This window comes from Barbatula barbatula, assembly GCF_947034865.1.
Source record: "Barbatula barbatula genome assembly, chromosome: 4".
Taxonomy (NCBI): Eukaryota; Metazoa; Chordata; class Actinopteri; order Cypriniformes; family Nemacheilidae; genus Barbatula; species Barbatula barbatula.
The window spans coordinates 24204041-24225552 of record NC_136768.1 but is presented as its reverse complement, the minus strand read 5'-3'; the positions used below and the strand labels follow the sequence as shown (position 1 = coordinate 24225552).

The following is a 21512-nucleotide window of genomic DNA, read 5'->3' as shown; positions in this document are numbered from 1 at the left end:
ACCCCGTCTCAACATCAATAAAATTGGTTCTGCAAAAGAGCAATGCAATTTTCATCTGGTTGAGTCAAACCTTAAACAGTAAACAGTGAACAAGAGGGAACATCGGCAGGAAATCACTACTTTTATTCACAAAATATCCGTCATCGCAAACCTTTTTTCTCTGCATGCTTGTATGTGTATTTCTCATTCCATCAATAGCCCCACTCCAGTTTTGTGATGCCGAAAACAGAAGTTGACTGAAGTTAATAATCTCCATTGTTGAATTCAAGTACTCTTCGTTGCTGCAAGTGGGCTCATTAAATCCCAATCGACCGTGCCCCCCTTCAACTCACCGTGAATGCTCTCGACTTGAAAACCATTATGTTTCTATTTGAATTTTGCGTATATCAGAACAGATAATGGCGAGAAATGAAAGTAGTTGATTATTTAACTGACTGTCCTATCCTGATGCTTCACAAATATCTTTTATGAATAAGTCTTGATGAGATTACTCTTTCTCTGGGAGGTGGTGTGCGTTTACATTGGTTGAACCTACAGTAAGTTACGGAACATACGGAACAGCATGCTTCTGTCCATCAGGGGTGCGTTTCCCAAAAGCATTGTTACAACGATCAATCGCAAGCAGCATCTCAATGTTGCGTGGTTGGAACCACAGGTCTAGAGTCTAGAGCTCATAGTTCCTTATTATTATGACGTGTAGACTTACATACATCACGCTTTTGAGCAAGGTAAGCTAGCAACATGCAGTGCATTCTGTATCCATCATTCTAAATTCAATGTGACATCTTTTAGTTTGTCAAGCAAGAAGCCTGACCCTACCTGCTCTAGGACCCTGGGGAATCCCTGGGCGGAGTTGCGTAGGAGGAAACTAACGAAGGAGATAAATATCGTGAAATAAACCAATAGAGAGAAAAAATACGATAACAAAAATAGCATCACTCCACCAACTATGTGACATCATCAACTATGTTGTTGAACCTATGTGCTTCAAATGACAGATGCGCGAAAGTTACAATGTGTTCGAAAAACAGTCGCACTATGGTGGTTAACGATAACCAGCGAGTTACGTCGTTGTTCGGGAAACGCACCCCAGATTTCGATGCCTCCGCGCATGACTTCCTTAGACATTTGTAGGTCACTTCGGATAAAAGCGTGTGCTAATGAAGAAATGTAAATGATTTCAAATGTACTTTCTTAACTTGGCATTTCAGTCATTAATTCATCATGAAATAGTTTTGATTTAGTTTCCGAACTTGTTTCTTGTTATCTGAGGTCATTTTAGTTTACTAAAAAGCTTTTCGAAATCAAAGAAATATTGGCCTTAAAACCACACCAAAAAATGTATTATTACAAAATTTGATATAACGATGTGAAAAATAAACGAACAAATAATAAATTGACAAAAGCATATAACAAAATAAAAAAATGTTTTAACTCAAATTTAAATGATTATAATTCTGTTTTTTGTAGCACAATGATCAGTTTTTGTTGCGTTTATTCGTACGGTTAAAACAAGTAAATGAAGCGAAAATGAAGTTTTGTTTTTGTTTATCCATATCTATGCCCTCAGGTCACATATCGCGATGGAAAATCTGTGTTTTTAATCTGCATAGAAAGTGTAGAATCAAAGTTACCACAGGCAAATAATGACCACTGCAGAAATGCAATAGCTGTCATATCTGTTCCTTTGTTGGAATGTGAATTAAGGTCAATTCCTTAGTGCACTGAAAAAACACCACGAGTAAAGAAGCGGGGCTTTTAATGATACTTGTTATTTCATTCAGGTCTCCGTCGACAGCGGGGAGATAATTGCGTACGCACGGACAGAAGAAACAGCCATTTCTCTGCTGTGTCTCCAGTACTTAATTACCTCTGCACTCCAAATGCTGATTGCAAATGCCTGCATCTTGATTAGGACTTACAGGAGGGACCGAATGCAAAAAACAAGGCGATTAAATGAGAAGACACACAAGCATTTGAGTCTGTTCGAGGCGTTCTGAATGCTCTTAGACGAGGTTCAAAATACTTCATATTAGAACAATGTTGTTTGTCACATAGTTCATTGCATATCCCTGTTGCTAAGAGACGGAAACGATGAACAAGAACCCTTGTGAAGCCTTTAAATATTTACTGTATTGGAGCAAGGATTATATATTGAAATGCATTACTGTAACTTAACTTCAAGAAAAAATATACGACTGTAGATGAACTTTAGACTTTCCCCATACAGATTTGGAGTTACGTGATGTTCTCAGCTCGTGAATCGCTACCGTAGCAACTTCAATGTTAGACGTGTCGTGTGAAATCGTCGAAATAATTCAACTGGAATATTCATGATCCTGTGAGGTGGCGTCGTATATTGGACACCTCCGTTGGGTTCCTTGCCTCGGTCGCACAGGTTAGGGTCGTCATGGAGATGTGGGGGTCTCTCACACTTCACGTTTTCTCCCATTCGATGGGTCGGATTATGCACGATGGAACGGCTTTGCAGTTTCATACAACAAAAAGCAGCGGTTCTGCCTGTCAGATGTCTTATAATGTGCATAGTGCGGTGTGTCATTGATGCACCACACTAGATTTGGATTGGATTTGGATTGGAATTGAATGGTTACTTTAGTTAAGTGGCCTGCATTTTTTATTTCATTTGAAAATGAAGTAACATTTTGTACGGTAAATGATGAATATTTACAAGCAACCTAACCCTAATATGTAAATGATTATAATTATGATTTGTGGTGGCACGTATGGTTAAGACGAGGTTTATAGTAATGTGTTGTAATATTATGCCATACTAGACCGGGGGCACTGAGCGTGCATTAACGGTGCCAGTGGGGCTAGAACAGCCTTAGCCAACAGGTTGGTGCGTATGGTTGCGTTGATTTTGGTAATGTGGTGTAATATTATGCCATAGGGCACCGGGGGCACTGCATGCAAGCATGCATTAACGGTGTGGGCAGTCGTGGCCAAATGGTTAGAGATTTCAGCGATGCCCATAGAAGAACCATTTTGGTTCCACAAAGAACCATTCAGTCAAAGGCTCTTTAAAGAACCATCTCTTTCCTACTCTTTTATAACCTTTTTTCGCCACAAAGAACCTTTTCTGAAACATTAAGGTTATTCCGATGTTAAAGGGTCTTTATGGAACCAAAAGGTTCTTCCATGGCAACTTTTTGAAGCACCTTTTTTAGGGGTGTAGACCGCCATGTACACAACACACAAGTTGTAATAAACAATCTTCGTTTAAAAAACTTATTTTCTGTGGTGCTGTACCAAATATTTGTTTGTGGTTGAGTGCAATGGCCAGGGTTGTGTGTGGTGCTCTGTACAGTAGATGGCTGTTGATGGCTCAGAATATACAGCATTGTGACTTTGCATTAAGGTTCTCTACACTGTCTCCTGTTTCTGTCTCCACAATGAAAGGATGTAATACAACTACTATATTTAAAGAAGATGTTTGCGCAATGTTAAGCATCCTTATCTCTCCAGAATCAGATTGGAGGAGATGCATTTTATGATGAAGATATAAGGGCAATATTAAATGACCTCCTTTCTTAATTAAAAATGTGAGAAAAATGCTTCTGTGATATTTTTAATCAGTCCAAAAATATTACGTGGGAAGATTTATCAGGACAGACGCACCTAAGTCTTTATGTCACTGTATTAATAGATGCATGTAATACTCTTAAATACAACTTATTTAAATCACTTCATATGTTTATTTATTTAGTTAGTTATTTTGTACATTTATAGCTTTGCAAGATTACACACATTGAAGGGAGAACAGGAAATCATATGGGGGGAGAGAGAAGGGAGCAGGAAATAGCCACTTGCCGGGATTCGAAACTCTGGTCACCTAAAACGTAACATGTTAACATGCGGCCCGTTTGGCTATTGGACATATCGTCTTTATGAAAAATTGACCAAAATATGGACTTCATATCTAGTTTCTCAAAAATGTAACAGGTTTATGTCCACATTTATCAGAAAATGTAGCTCAGTGGTACGAGCGCGGCACTAACTACGCCAAGGTCGTGGGTTCGATCACAGGCGATTGCAAATATTTAGCACTATCCTATACATTTGTTGCTAAGTAAGTCGTTTTGGATAAAAGCATCTGCCAAATGCATACATATAGATAAAAACAGGAAGTAGATAGCAGAAGTTGTGTAAATAGTCAATACATAAAACAGATTACAGCAGTAGTCAAACGAATGGATTAAAGGTGTCATTTGGAGACTCGGTGATCCATTCGGGTCATGATGGTAAGATGTACTGTTGTTATCCGGATCTATCACTTTACTTAAAGGAATAGTTCACTTTAGAAATTGTCATTGTAGTCCCCGTTCATATACTCGTTCTGCTGTTGATCCGGATAACAACAGTACATCTTACCATCATGACCCGAATGGATCACCGAGTCTCCAAATGACACCTTTAATCCCGGCCTCTCTTTTTCATAAAGGTCACAGGTCATGTTGAATTGAATCCATTTTTAATAAGAATATTATTAGCTTCTATATAGTCTATGTCCCGTGTGGGGTTTGACAGACACAGTAGACATTATCAACCCTGTTCTAATAATGTAGCTAAGCAATGCTCACTTTGCTACGTGACATTAGATCCGTTTTACCCAGAGCACGATGGCACCGACCCAGACCAATTACACTCACTTATACTGTGTATACACATGAGGGAGCTCTCAAAAACTTTAATCAAGACTCCATCCACCGAGTCAGTTCATTCTATAATCAACAGCAGAAGAATCCTAATAAAAGGACATACGGTTTATTGTTTGATCACATGCTGCTTTTGTAAGTTTGCCTGCTTACAAAGAAATGACGGGTCTTTAGTTTTATGGTTGGTTTGTTTTAAGTATTAGATCCGTTTATCCATATACTCGCTCTTAAAGGGGCAGCAGCAGCGTAATAAAGATCTCTGTTTACAGTGTTCATCAAACATCAAAGGACGGGTCCAAAACACTCACTGATATTAAAGGAATTGTGTTTTCCTTATATTGACTTGTTAAGATAAAGAAGAAAATATCATATAATCATTTTGTTGTTAAAGATGTGCTTAAATACACTTTACACTTGTGTTGAAAGAGAGTTTATGTTTAAGCAATAAAATCAATACAACAAACAATTGTTTTTATTCATTTGCAATTGGTTTATTAATGTATTAAACATGTTTGGACATAGTTTTAATGTTTCCATTTTCTTGCCTGGTGCCACCAGGTGCTATATCTTTCTGAAAATGTTAGTCTAGAGCCCTGTGGTCCTTCTTATGAGAACCTACAACCTTTCTTGCGGACCTATCAATTTTGCATTTTCATTCGATAAAATATACACATAATAAGGTCTGAATCGGTCTTCCCAAAACCATAAATATTACGCAATTTTTAATTAGTATAATGCAAAATCGAAACAAATGAGTTATATCAAATGAAAGCTCTCATTCTCAAGAATATCACTCTATATTGTACCGTTCTAACATTTTAGAGTAATATAACATGGAATAATTGTAAAATTATTGTTGATTGTTACAATTTAGAGGGTTTTCTGTTATGATCGAGGTGGTGAGACACGGACAGAGGAGCCAGGGGCAGACAGCGGGTAAGGGGTAAACAATACTTTAATAATAAATACAAAACCCACGAGGGGCAGGGCAGGGCAACGCAGAACTCACCCAACAACCACAATGAAACAGCACACGACAGAAGACACAAGGGCATTAAATAAGGGACCAAATCAAGAGGGGAACAGGTGTAGGGCATGAACTAATTAACAAGCAATAACGAGGTAACGAGAGGATGGGAACAGAGACGAGACTGGAGAGAGCATATGGCAAGCCAAATAAACAATAACTGCCTCTCTCCACATTAAACATGAGGTCCTGCCACTATACCAAGAGAAACATGCAATGATGCGTAGGACTCATGACAGAAATTAGACATTTCTTCATCAATGTACTCCAATGCACTCTTTTAAAATTCAGGTAAACAAGCAAAATGCTGTATGCACCAGCAGGTTAAAGTACATTTTTATTTAATAACTGAGGGATAATGTACATACAGCTCGAAGAGGAGGGGTCCTGCATCACCCTGAAGGGGGGGGGTTGTTTATTTTGGCATGAAAATGGTAGAGAGAAAATACAGAGAGCAGTGTAATAAAGCAGTTTTTTTGTTGTTGTTTATTTGTTAACTTACCACTGTCTATATTACATATCGCTGCTGTTCTTCTGAAACTCATATGTCCATATTTCGTGATTTGTATATTTCTCCATAACTCATCATTATTAGACACCCTTTATGCTTGTCACTGGGTTTTGCAAATGTCTAACTAATAAAAAAGTATAACATTTTATTAAATTAAATTAAACACAAATCAAACCTTAACAGTGTGTTTGTTAAACTAGGATGCAAGGTGTACTGTCAAAGACAAACACATACTCCGGCAGTCTTATAAAGCTAGTTCAAAGACACATTATGACCTGAATTCCAATTTTTCTCAAACGCAGGGGGATTCCCGGGAAGAAATGTGGGACGATTATTGTAAAGGCAGAGGAGCTTAACAACTGCAGGGTAAGAGCTAATATTGATTGTTTGAAATTGGGTCTTATCTGCACCCCGGGGATGCACGTTTGTTTATGCACAGCTTGGACTTCGCCACAACAGAAATGCTCTAAACCCTATACGCTGCCAAGACATCTTCTTTAGGCACCATAGGTGTGCTCGTAGTGTGAAGGCTGTTTCAAAGAACATAATGCCGCCTTCGTCTAGACCTCCATTTGGCTGTAATCTGAGGCGGCATGCATCACGATTACATGCAATCCCAGAATGCACTTTGGCGAGCACAGGAAAAAAATCATAGAAGATGGTAGGCAGATGGTTTTTACATGAATATAGTTCATTTACCATCATTCTGTTATCGAACTCCCGTTCTTGAAGGCCACCATCCGGCAGAATTTTGTTTCAACTATGACGCGAAACACACCTGGCTTTCAAGTAATCCCGAAGACGTGCATATGAAGAGTTTATTTCCCAATTCTTTTTATTGCGAATTCCAATTAATATGAATCTGTGCTCAGTTGACAAAAAAAACATAATGAAAACAAGATTTTTGAAAACGGAGTCTCATTTTGGAAGCAAAACCGTCATATACTGTATATTCACAAATCAGGTGGGTTTGATAAAGCAAAGCTCGCCAAACACTTCCCCTTCAGGAGGCCTGATCTATGCATTTGTTGCGAAACAAAGCAGTCAGTAATAGCATGTGTTGTGCGCAAAGAGCTCCGGCTGTGCTCCCGCACGCACGTAAATTCAGAAAGACCTCTGCATTGCTTGTGTAATTATTACATTTGTCTTTCACAACAGGGATCAGTAGATCTTATCCCATTCCCTGCAGAAACATTGTGTCTCGCACAGATTGTCATTGTCAAATGGATTTTTGAAAAGCCCCTATAGCTTCGCCATATGGGTACGGTAGTCAAGCAGATGTGAGAGATCAAGCCAAGCCGTTTAACATTTACATAACGGTATAGTCATCTAAACACCCCGAATGGTTGCTATTCTGCTCATTTGTACTGATATCATTGTCCCTGGTCTGCCAAGTGGCCCAAATTCACATGTGCTTGCTTCTTTGCTCGCTTTTCAATAACATTCTCACCCCGCAGGAGTCTGTGATGATGCAATTTTGCGGCAACAAACTGGACAAAAAGGACTTCTTTGGAAAATCGGACCCCTTCCTAGCGTTTTACCGCAGCAACGAGGATGGAACGTGAGTAACACACACACACACACGTTTCTTGTCATCTACTGTACACACAACGCTCACAACATCAGTGTTAAACTCGATATGGAAAATGGCTTTCCATCCAATTCGTTTAGGTAAATACCCATAGTCTTTTGGAGTAACTTAGGCTGAATTATCTATGCTTATCTACTGGGCCATGGCCTTTAATATCTCCAGATTTCTTCACTCTGGGACAAACCGAAGATAAAGAGTGGATCAAAATGTTCTGCATGTCTTCCTCACCATCCTCATTTTTGTGAAACCATTACATGTTTTAAGTGTGATTTTAGCGATCTTAGGATATCATGACAGGTAACATTGCGCGACGTGGATCTAATAAACCTTGGAACGGCATGCATGTACACTGTACGACGATGACACCTCCTGAATCTTAGGCTACGTCGCAAGTTAAAAAACACAGCGCTTAACCGCGGTTTCATCTTCATTCGAAACGCTTTTACGCACTTTAACCCGTCCGAAAACACGAAGTTATGCCGTACCTGAGGAAGGCGAGACTTGATGGACAAACTACTGTACGTCCCCGGCCAGTCAGGTCTCAGACATTAGAGAAAAATGTCTGAGGAAAACCTTTGTCAAGTCTGTATAGGTGCATTGTTGCTTAGAAAAACTTTTGTGTTCTGTACCTTCAGAAATTAGATTAAAGTTACTAGCTCTAGTTTGGGACGTTACATTAAAAGTTGGCAGTAACTAGGGCTGGGATATTGTGCCATTATGCGCTATTATAGGCAGTACAGTTTAGTGGAAAACAGTTGATGAACCAACTTTGTTTGGACTTGGCTGTGAAACCAGAAAACATTGTTGTCGTTTTTAGATAAAATGTGTTCTTTATATGAGTTGGAGCCATAAAACGACTGGTTTCTTGTAATTGTAAATTCCTGACATTGAAAAGAATGTATCATTAATTATTAAAACTCAGTTTTTTTAACGGAATGTGTTGCAACGCATGCTGGATGTTGCCATGATTCAAAGAAATCATTTCAAACAGTCTATTGCTTCATAAAAAGAATGGTTGTTGTCCAGCTAGCAGGCAGAAATGGTCATTACTTGCCGTCTCGTCTCAGTAGCTTGACTGGCCCCGGACAACCTCACAGCAAAGCATGACATTTTTAAGATCATTTTTTAGCAACACTAAAATTGCCCGCGCACATACCTGAACTCTTGTGAGAAATAGACGGAGGGAGAGCGAGTAAATACTGTTGGAATAAAGGCCAGCATTGAGCTGTGTACTGAGCCTGTAACTGAGCGATCCATTCATGTGTCTGTCCTTTAGAGAACAGAGTCTGTTTTTAAAGAAAATCCTGTGGCTGTGAGGAGTTGAGGAAGGTTTGGCTCAAGGGCCGCTGTCTAAAAGTCAAACCAATTATGGCAAATATTTGTTCGGCTTCTGAAACGGCCCGGTTGATGCTGAGCAAGATGAATGTCCACGAACATTTGAAGGCGTTTCCAGTCATTTTACTGATATAATGTGGATAAAACTCCATGTGACGTGAAGTGGATATATTGCTATTTCAGCGTGAAGGATCAGCATGGTTTGGTCACTAAAATTGGAGACGTTTTTACTTTCGTGTTCAAATGACACTTAAATAAATATATAATCGTGAATAGTATTGAGTATACATCCTCAACAGGTCACTATAGTGTCTGCGATCCGTGTATTATCGCTATAATGTCTGCAGTCCGTATATTATGGCGCATATAATCGTAAATTGCCGGTTACTTTACGTACTTATATTTACATGTGTTCCCGCAACATCTGATCCGACGGCTCAAATAGTAATACACTAAATTATTATTTTAATTTTTTCAAGCAAAAACAGGTTACAGATCACAGCGTTAACCATTGTCTTGTTGTCTTGCAGATTCACCATTTGCCATAAAACAGAGGTGGTAAAGAACACTCTCAACCCGGTGTGGGAGGCCTTCAAAATACCTGTCAGGGCCTTATGCAATGGCGATTATGACAGGTATGGATTCACATTTATTCATTTACAATGTATGTAACTTCCGAACGAGAGAGCATTTAACACTTTGTCAATGAGCTGCCAATAAATGTGTATTATGTTTAGACTGAGAAATGGTGATGAATTGGGATGCTTGTGTTTGCTGGATGCTGCGTTGATGCAGTTGATTTAGATGAGATGAATGGTCACTACGCATAAGAGATTCGACTAAAATAATCAATACGAATAAATGTACATGGCTATTGGAAATCGTAGGTTTTCCAAATCTATAAGTAATTGGTGTTGTTGGATCGGTTAAGGATGATCTGTGGCTTTTTTAGGTGAGTGCACTTTTGCAACACATGGACATTCTTTATTTTCCTTTGACCCGTACGATAGTTTCAGTGTGAGGAGTTACAGGAATGTCTTAGGGACAATATAGTGCGACAGTCCCAACATAAAGGGAAATCCAAAGCACTTGATAAGACCGCATCCTAGAAGCCTCTATCAGGAGTACCTCAAACAGATTCTTGCTGTGCGGCGATAAAACTGGAAGCTTCTGCACAGTAGAGGTACTCTCGCTGATGAGCATCGATTGGTGCCGTAGCAGACTCTCCCACACAATGCCGTGGCTTTATCTCTAATTGAACATGTGGGACACGAAAGAGAGAGCCCGGTGGACGGGAAAGAAGAGCACCGGACGAACTGAGGAGTCTGGGACGTGAGATAAGCCACCACACACACTCTAATAAAAAAGCAAGGAGTGTCATGTGTGGATAACACAGAGAATGGGGGCGAAGGGATGTTGTGGGGATTTGGTTCTTGTTAGTACGTGTGCAGTTATTGCTCTGTGTAATTGACAGTTAAGTTCAATTTTTAATCACTTGCCTGTCACACTGGGGACAGTATATGTAGAGGTTGTTATTATTTTCTGCGAATCGCACTAATCCATATGTAAATCGTTTTAATCCTGGAAAAGAAAGATTAAAAGAAAAGTGATTTTATAGATGGAAAGAAGAACTAGGAATAGTCACGTTTATTTATATAGCGCTTTTACAATGTTCAATGTTACAAAGCAGCTGTACAAGAAAAAATGGACTATAAGCAAAACATATAAGGTTATGCGAGTCAAAACACAGGTCAAATATCAGACACACTATAAATTCCTATATGCAGTGTTCATTAAATAAAACTATAACATTCTAGCAGCCCCCCCCCCGGCCGGGCAAACGGTGCAAAACAGTATGCAAACGGTGGCGAGGAACCCAAAACTCCATTGGAGGAGAAAAAAACCTCCTTAAATCGTGTAAACACATTGCATTACGTCTAAAAGAAATGATAAGATTGTATGGAATTTCAAATGTAAGAAGTGTACGGGACATCATACTGTTTGGAAAAATGACATTTTTGCACATCTCTCCCTAACAATCCACAAAATCGTTCGCATATGTATAATAAAACACCAAGGCGATGAGGTCAATGCACAGGGTACACACAAATTGGCTAAATATACAACTTGAATGCACCACATGTCGCTGAATTACACCATGATGGATCCAAACTCATGCACACTATTGATCAGACCATGTGTTTGACTTTTCCTACTATTTTCTATCCTAGACCATCTAGCATGTCACTCTAATTGTGTATTATACTGCCGTTTCATGAAACGTGAATAGTAATCATCCAGTACATGGACCACAGTTTATGAAAATGTACGGGGGCAAGATGTGCATGAAAAACAGACTCAAGGGTGTTTACTATACTGCCCTACATAGGCAAAGTGCAGTAGCTACATTGAAATTGAGAAACATGGCTTCAAAGTTTTCACACCAGCCAGTTGCTGCAATTTTTGACCCTCGTTTCTCTGAAACGGGACAAAATTGAACCATGAGATTGGTCGAAAGACAAAACAGATGTTACAAAGCCCATTTCAAACCTTATCTTAATTTTGACCAAATGTGAAGTTACTGCACTTTGCCTTTGTAGGGTTTTATAATTAAGGCCATTTTGTAAAATGTCCGTAGTTAATATGAGGATCTTTTTAGATGCAAATGTTTTGGTAATTTCTTAGTGGCCAAATCTTTTGGGGGTCTTTTTTATGTCACCACCACTACCGAGTGTAGAAAATACGCAAAACGTAGTGCGGTGTGAACCGTCTTTCATCATAGATGGAATCATATTGCAGATGGGGATGTGTGATTTCACATACAGACACCACAGTTAATATAGACAAATACCGATTTTTCAACCAACTCTCTTTCTCTCTGTCTCTCACAGAACGATCAAAGTTGAAGTGTACGACTGGGATCGAGATGGCAGGTAATGAGCTGGAAACAGTCACTGTATCTAACATCCATTCATTTATTGTGTGCGTCATGATAGATGAAGTGCTCTGAATGTAAAAGAGATAATAAGCATGAAACAGACACGCTCTTATGATAAAAGGATAATGTCGTTATTTTAAGACCGTAGAATGCGCATCAGGCTCAACAGTTGGGTTTCAGAAGTGAAAATCCCGTTCGATTTGTCCGTGGAGAATTCATTTACAATGGCAGATAAACTTCAGTACAGATTTGTTATTAGAAGCTTAACGAAAGAAGCTGAAAGATTTGTCTCTTTAATGTACTTTGTAGATCACTTATGTCGGTGTTTTAAAATGCAAATGAAACCCAGTCAGTCATTGGATGTCTGTATCATGTGCAGGATTTTCCTTTGATTTCATTAATAATTTGTGTTGTGGTTATTTCTCTGAACAAAGCAACAATGCATTTAACTGAAAGTTCGCCATGCTGACAGATGTGTGTGTGTGTGTGTTTTAAAAAAGTCACGACTTTATTGGGGAATTCAGCACAAGTTACAGAGAACTATCAAGAGGCCAGTCACAATTCAACGTGTATGAGGTAAGTTGTCAAGAACGTTCACTCGGGTGTTTTTGTCAAATATTCAGTGTTCAGAACTTTTGGTTCTGCTGTGTGACAGTTTAACAACAAACAAACTGCACCGAAATGTTCACAAATATCTACAGGACATTCTTGGTGTAATCTCATTGGTCCAAACCCCACTCCACGTTATCGATGACACAAATATGTCCAGATTTGGGAACATTAAATGGACGTGCCATTAAATGGAAGATTAAAGGCAGAGTATATCTGATATAAATGACAATATATTCAATGTTAACACAATGGGTTGTGTCAAATATAAACATTTTCTGGGTTAATTGAACCCACCAGCTTGTTCTGTCACTTTCTTAAAATATTCCGGAGTATTGATGTGATGTTTTAAACTATTCATGTTTTATCTAGAAGAGGCCCTTTTGTTTTATTCATGTAAAATCGTTGCGCGCCAATTTGCAGTATTTTGTGTTTGTTCAAGATAAGTTGGCAGGACAAAAGGCAGTAAAGAAAGGGCACTTGCCAGTTTTAAGTCGGTTACGTGTACTTTTGCAATGTGTGTTGGCGTTTATGTATAACCATATGTCTTCAGAAAGGACTTTCACTGGCAAACGCAGCCTTTTGTTTAGCTTGTGTAAATATCACAAACATTTTGCAAATTTGTTGGGAAACGTTTTTTTCTTAGACGTTATCTAGGTATACGTTCACATATTCAATTTATTAAACCAAATCTGCAAAACGATGAAGGCATTAGAATAACCTCTTGCCTTTCTTATCTCTAATGATGTGTTTTACTGTATGTTTTCATAATTGTTATTATTAACATTTTAAACCGAGGTTGAATTTCTGCGTAATTTAAAGTTTTGACTCGGGCATTGGTTGCGACCATACACTTGTAGTGCGATATAGCTTATTGTATTATTTCCATTATCCTTTAAAACAATGAAATGAACGCTTTAAACAAATTCTTTCCATATACAGGTCATAAACCCTAAGAAGAAGGACAGGAAAAAAAAATACCTCAACTCTGGAACAGTAAGCAAATACATATTTCATATACATGTAAACATTAAGCAGACACTTTTAACCAAAGGTACTTACAAGCTTTAAAAGCCGACAAGACAGGCTTTTCATTCTTTATTAAAGCAATAAGCACAGCGAAGCAGTGGGTTACAGTGCATTTTATAACAGCTAAGCGACGCGGTTATTCATTATGTGTAGCAAAAAAAGTAAAATAAAATGATATTGAGGTTACGTAATGCAGTCAGCCATTATAAATCGGGGTATTTTATAACAGTTGGAACTCGGCTCAGCCGATCAGAATCAAGGACCAGAACTGACCGTTTAATAATCATTTTTACCTTTAAGTTGTGTACAGTTGTTGTTGACTGTGTTGTATTGTGTGATCTTTATCACTTGTATTTAGTGTAAATAAATGTGGTAAAGTTAAGACTAAAATTAACTCTGGTACTTGGCCGAGTCTTGGGGGCAGATTTTCCGCGGGACCCTCTGCATGCAATGAACTATGATGACTGATAATTACAAAAATTGTTGCCCAGCTGGAATATCTGATTGCCCCAAGCCAAACCAGTCCATAGTACATATTTTTCTTCAATTTAAAGACAAAGCCATTACGAAAATTCAGAATGATCACAAGATTTGTATCTTTAGGTTACACTGCTGTCATTTCTCATCGACACTGAAGTCACCTTCCTAGACTTCATCAAGGGCGGGTAAGTGATGCTTTACTCAAACACTTCCTTTATGATCCGCCTCTGATGCAAGCCAGTACCCCACACACAAACTATTTAAGATTACTGTTGGAATCTGCACCGACTGATCGCAGTTGTCTTCAGGTCTCCGTTATACGTTAAGTGCTTCTGGGTAATTACGGAGGCAGCAGAAAAGGCAGACTTCATACGAGCGAGTCGGACACCATGAGGGATTTAGTCCATTCATGGCAGATGATAGATGAGGCTGTGTTTGCAATTCTAAGCGCAGGTGTTTGAGCCGTCGCTTTGTGCGTGTGATGAAAAGTGAACTGTGCCGCCTGTCATTCTCCGAGGGGCAGGGTGCATCCATGCACGGCAGATCGCACGCCCACGTTGAGCGACGCTTTTCATTATGGAGGTAAAAAGTAGGCTTCAGCCACCTCTGCTCTGACGCAACACTACAGTCCTACGTTTTAATAACGTCGCCATCCTTTTAGCCCGAGATGTTTGGGCGAAAGGTCAATGCACTCGAGCTGAATTTGTCCACACCTGGGCGATACAGTTGGCACTCTACCGGATCGCCCAACTCATCATGTATTGACTTCATTCAGTTTGAAATGATGTCAAGAAAACTAAATCCGAAAGCAAATAATTGATATCTGGAGGCAGGACTGAAACGTAAAGAATCAACTGACAGATCTTATACGTTAAGTATGTCAATATAGAGCACATGCCCAAATGCACACGGATGCTTTTTGTAAACTCCCTAAGCGCTTTTTCTCAGCTGTAATGGCGTGTGTTTCTCAGCTGTGTGTTATTTTGTGAACGACTAGAGTGGAAAGTTGTGTAGGGCTGTAAATGGATTTTTGTCGAGAACATTACGTAATGCCAGTCTTGTTTGCAGTTTCTCTATTTATGCACATTCTCCTCTGCCGGTATTAAAGCTTCGTTGCACCTGTTGGCTGTCGCAGTTTGAAGCACTGTTAGTGTAATTCTGCTTGACAGTGTTTGTGCTGTAGCCTACAGCAAAGTACTCCAACTAACTGTAAGCTTACCAATTCGGGGAGTTGCGTAACAGCTACGTTACTAGCTTAAAACCATACATATTTTTTAAATTGTAATTCAACGGAGAGTATGCGATTTTGACGAAATCTCTAAAACCGTGCTGAGAAAGAAGCTGTTATAAGGTCAGGTGTGTCCGAACCTTTGTTACCGAGTCTACAATGATATATTTCAATAATGTCAGGCCGGGCTGTTAATGAGCTGGAGAACAGATTTTTTTCGATCTGCATCTGCCGTGACTTGTTTCCGTTTCTATGGCACCAAATATGACCAAATCGAAGCGGGATTGGTTGCTTTACTTGTCAGTCATATGGCTTCTTGGGCGATCCTTGGCCATTCAAAGCAGCCTTTCGAATGGAGGTCTGACTATGTGAGACTACAGTGTAACTGTTGTAATATATTGTATTTTCATAGTAAATATTTACAATTCTGACTAAAAACCTGTGGGCACAATACTGTATTTATTATGGAGTTTTCCGTCTTGATATTGCAAACTTTGCGTGACATTGTGTGTAAGTGTTATCTAAAATGTCAGTAAAGTTAATGGATGATGGCAGTCTTGGATGCGGCAGTCGGACAGACAACAGTATGACTATACAAACGTAAGTGACATAACATTTTCCTCCGCCCTCTATCCTATGTCTTTCTTTGGCATCACTGAGCAGTGATTGACACTAGTTTGGAGTGCACCCCATAAGCTGCAGAAGATGAAGAGCGTAGGCCTCTAGAGAGACAGCCATTGCAATGGACAACAATCCAGTTCATTTGTATTTGGGAGCACTTCGGGAGAACTTCACATTCGTAAATAACAGCATTGTGTGTGGAGATATCTCAAAGGACAGCGGTTGTCAGCCATGTTTGGTGGGGGATCTGCACTGTTGAGCCATGCTAACAGCTGTCTTTAAGTATCAGGGGAAATATCTTCACACATTTAGGATGTATTAGCTCCGTGATGCTGTTGCATGTTACCTCAGTCTAATAATGCTTCTTATTACTATTACCAGCAGCAGCTAGTCTCCCCTAGCAGACCTTCATTCTGACTGCAGCGGGTCTGGACTTTGGTTCGTTCAGTGTCATGTTTAAGAGCATGAAAATATAAATTTGATGTCCATACGATATAACCATTGCCAGACAGACGATTTAAAAAAGCCCTGAAGCGTTTCCATGTGCTCTACGTATTAGACATGTCTAAAGCTATAAGTCATTGCTGATTCGTCCATATTGCTTCTTTGACATAATTGCAACGGAGGATACAAAAGTCCTCATGTTGCACTGTATGCGTTTTCATGCTCTGCAAATATCAACATTTTGTAAAGTCTGATGTAATGCACGTCGTTGTTATTCATTCTGATGATTTAAATATGTAACCGAAGCGATGTTCCTACGTGCGGTTGACTTTTTCTAAAAGCGTTCTAAACAGATCACCACATTATTTGCTTGTAACGTTGAGCGTATTCATTAATACCTGTCATAGAATTACATTATAGGTATGTATTGTTTTCCATCCCTGAACAACAACTGCAAGTCAATTTCATGCGATCTGAAGTATTTATCGATCTGAAGGACATTTGCGCTTTCAAACTGGAGAGTCGCATAATAAAAAATGGGTTCATATTTTTCAAAAGCCTGCATTTTTATAGTCAAAACTGCAACGTAAAAACAAAGTTTTCAAATCCATCCACTTTGGGGAGCGTTTTCAATAAGCTCCATTTTCAGTGTGGACGGAAGGCCAAAAATAATTGATGGAGACAGGGCCTTACATGTCTAATTCTAAAGAAAAGTGAGAGGCTTGAAAATGTTCGTGCAAAACCTTGTGTTACATTATTTTTGTTTGTTGCAATGTAATGCTGAAACAGTTTGGACTAAATTGCTTAATCCCTGGAAGTTTATCACCTCCAGATGGACAGTGTCCCCTCACCTCTAGTCAACAACATCTGTCCTATTCCATACTTGGGTCACAAGACATTTCTCTAGCTACAAGCTCATGCATAAAAACCACTTCATCAGCATTCAGGAGACCTTGGAAAAAGGAAAAACGCCTAAATGTAAATGAAAGACGCTCAATTAGAAATGATATACATTTAAGATATAATGTAACTCCATGACGACTATAAGCTTATACAATCACCTTTACAATAACTTGTAATGCATAGACCTTTATAATACATGTGCAATATGCAGCATACCATATGACATTGCAAATCGTTATAGGACTTCATTTCATAATAAATTACTTTACCTATTACCTATTCCCAAAATCCTAGAGGTAGAGATTGAGTCAAATAATGAAAGACGAGTTTCCTTTAGGATATTCTCTGAACCTCCTGAGAGTCCCATCTGTGGCAGAAACAGCCCCCATCTTCCAATTTTCATTTTCTCAGACGGCGAGTTTAGCACCTGCAGTCACACGTTACCACCCCCATTACAAACACTTAGATTGCCGGCACCACAGTTAGTTGTTACTGCCACAAGGCTCTTATTTACGAAGCTGTGATCCCTTTTGGGCAGAATGGATATGGTATTCTGGGGGAGGAAGACTATGATCTTTTCCCCTTTAACCTCCTGATGAATGCTTTTTCCTCCATTGGAATCGATGGTTAGGTGCGAAACATTAGGTACGGGTCGTTTTTTCGATTTACTTCTAGAAGCAGTTGGGATGACTAGGAATCCCTAAGGGAGACAATAGAATGAAATATGTTTGTGTGTATGTGGTAATGTAGCTTTTATGGCCAATGCATCTTTATTAGCTAGATATTTGCGAGAAAGCATACATTTTCAGAACTCGGTTTATTCGGTGTTGATGGCTAATTGACTGTGGCTCTGTGTTTGATAGTAAAGTCCTCTGACAAAAATACTTTAGATATGTATTCTTTCTTTTTTTACATTACAGACATAACCCAAAATATACAGTTGCTCAGTACATTGTGTGTATTACTCAAAACAGTAATAATACATCAGTTTAATTCTTTGTTATTCCAAGGTGCAATGTTGCTTGGCAACTGTGAATAACCTACAGTTGCAGCATGTTTACATCAGACACATTGTGTTTTTATAATTAGCATCGTGTTGTACCTAAATCACTGTAACACATATGCACCCTTTTACTTTCTAATGTTGTATTTGTAAAATAAGTAAATTATTTGGTATAAATGGTATGGGAGAAAATCAATTTACACCTTTCTGTCGTCACATGGTATGTAGACATGCCTGTGAATATCTCACTTGCCAGGATGACAATTAAAGTACAATTAATTCCAAACTATATAACTGTTGAAATGGTAATTATATCCATATAATGTCTTGTCACACTTTATTTTAAGGTCCAATTCTCGCTATTTTACAAACCATTAACTACGAATTTTGCCTCAATAAACTCCTAATTTGGTGATTTTTAATAGTTAATATGATAGGAGTTAGTTGTTTAGGTATAAGGTAGGATTAAGGATGTAGAATATGGTAATGCAGAAAATGTGATTTATAAGTACTAATAAATAGCCAATATTCGAATAATATGCATGCTAATAAGCAACTGTTCATTGTGAAGATTCGTCAATATACTAAAATGCTACGGATGTCTTCACAGCTTAAAGTATGTTCACTGGTGTCCTGCAGGGCTCAGTACATGTCCCCTTTCTGTTCTGGAAAAAATTCCATCGCCTTGACATTCGATTGTATTTCTTCTCACTGCATTTCTTATCATACATCTCTTTACACTTCTTTGTCTCTGCATATGTAATCTTAGAGGACATTACACTTTGTTGACCTGGATGGGTAGTCATCATGTCATGCTCATCCTGACTTTATGTCATACCCCCAGCCATAATCGGCCACCCACCGGTGTGTTAAAGTTTCAAACTCATGGCAGGAAAACTACACTTTGGCCTTTTGTGGACAACATTGCAGCCACTGTCTTCTCCTTTCAGGACATGAGCTGTAGCAAATGGAAAAGTTGTCCCTTCCATTATCAGACTGTTGTCAGCTCTTTGTTTAGGTTTGTAGTGAGGTAGGCGGGACGAGAGCCGGGGTTCGAGGCGTGTAAGGGATGACGAGCATCAGCTGTACACGCACCGGTCTTGTATCACGGGGGAGATCTGGAGTATAAGAGGACGAGCGACTGGACTGTCAGTGAGAGAGGACCAGGCCTGGAGTTTATGTTGTGGTTTTATTATGTTTGTATGGCCGGCAGTCATACAAAGTGTTTTTACGTCCGCCTCCACCCTTCCTTTAATGGATCTTTGTTACAAGGTTCTAGTCATTTCTCAGACAGACTTCTGCTACATGTCCCCTCTAGTGCATCCAAGATGTAACTGTTCAGTTTGTGTTGAACCTCTGGAAATACTGTCATGTTCACCTCTGCTCAAGTGTCTGAAATAGCTGTCACAATCAATTAAAGTCTATGTCTTGCTTGCAATACAACCTCTGATTTAATCAAACCGGCCTTACCAGACCAGATGCTATGAGAGTATCTATCCTTCTTTCATTACATAACTTGCATAACTCATTTTAACTATCACCGAATAATATTTAGTAATTATTATAAAAATGTGGAATTCAAATAGTTTCCTGTTTGTCATTACCCATTTACTTAAGATCTTGTGCACATTTGCAGTATATGGTATGATTCTATACTCAACAGCTCAGCAACACATTTTCTTTCTTTTGTGTCAAAAAATGAACAATAACTACCCTTTGATTCAGCCTGTATGTCCCGTGCTTTTCACTGGCCTCATCTAGCCGTCTTTCGAAAAGGTTTCCTGTGGGTGGTACAAATTTCAAGAGTTGCAAAAAGTGTAAACTAACTAAAAGCTCTTTCTGCGGAGACGGGCAATAATTGGAATAGTTCAACTGTAAAAGCAAATGATATATAATTAAAGTGATACTTTAAAATGCTGTCATCATTTACTGACCTTCCAGTTGTTCCAAATGTGTTTACACTTCTTTATAACCGGCTTCCCCGTAGCTCAGTGGTAAGAGCATGGCGTTAGCAACGCCAAGGTCATGGGTTTGATCCCAGCCATCAGTTCTGGGGCACTTTTGACTACCATTGTTTTTTTCCTACTACGGGAGTCAATGGATGTTGTTATCCATTTGGTTATAAGTATTCTTCCAAATATCTTTCTCTGTGTTCATCAGATCACAGAAATGATGGCAGAATTTCTTTTTTAATAGCAGTTCACTTCCGCAAGTTGTGTGCCTTTCATACCTGCTGTAATTAATACCAAAATGTCCAATTGAACAGTTCTCAGACCCCGGAGGGTGCCGGCTTAGGTGCAGTTTTCACACCAGCCAAACTATAAATAAATCCTGACATCTCCAGTGTGAAGGCACCCTAATGTCTTTTAATTAGCCTATTACTTATATCAAAATATATGCAAATGCAAAGTCATATATATTACTATGTTTTAATTCTGTACCTTGTGGTAAACTCTGTGATGGCATGACCGCTGGCATTGCGAAAGGTTTACGCTGTACTGTCACATGTAGTTAAACATGAATTCAATGTAGTCAACATGAGATCCAGATATTTAACAGAGATCATACATGGAAGTTCTCCAACTTGGTATGAACAGACAGACTAATTATTTCAGGCTTGCGCTGTGTTTATCTCTATTACACGTTTTTGTTGTTGTTGGAACCATCTTCCAGTAATTTAATAAGAGGAGACGGATCGGTACTTACAGCATCAGTTTGCTGTGTGTATTAGTGTGTCTCCCAGCAAACATAAACATGTATCCTGTCTATCTATTCCCCTTGCACTATAATGAAGACAAACACACAAGATTAAACATTCGGACATAAGCGCTTAAAAATAGTTTTCACCAATTAGAATAGTCCCGACCAATGTGCACATATGTTATAGCAATACTGATCACTTTTGCAACTATATTGTCACATATTGTTAACATTTTGCTATTTATATATTGTATATTGTTTATTACAAATATTATACTTTTTATTTCTGTTTATCTAAACTATTTACATTTATTATTTAGTTTATTTAAACTATTTATAAGCTCTGTTCCAGTCTTGTGCATTGCAAACCCTTGCTATCTATTTAGGCACCTACGTATATATGAAGAGTAAGTTTTT

At 38.8% G+C, this 21512-nt stretch overlaps 1 protein-coding gene across 2 annotated transcripts in view; it reads left to right on the top strand.

Annotated features, from left to right (window-relative positions):
* Positions 1-21512, top strand: part of LOC306892916 (copine-8) — a 66694-nt gene that overhangs the window by 33778 nt on the left and 11404 nt on the right. For both annotated transcript variants that reach the window (XM_079454299.1, XM_079454300.1), the window contains 7 exons: positions 6517-6580; positions 7672-7775; positions 9671-9775; positions 12032-12073; positions 12579-12654; positions 13630-13683; positions 14320-14381. In XM_079454299.1, the coding sequence (XP_079310425.1) occupies positions 6517-6580; positions 7672-7775; positions 9671-9775; positions 12032-12073; positions 12579-12654; positions 13630-13683; positions 14320-14381 (507 nt within the window). The remainder of the gene's footprint in view (positions 1-6516; positions 6581-7671; positions 7776-9670; positions 9776-12031; positions 12074-12578; positions 12655-13629; positions 13684-14319; positions 14382-21512) is intronic.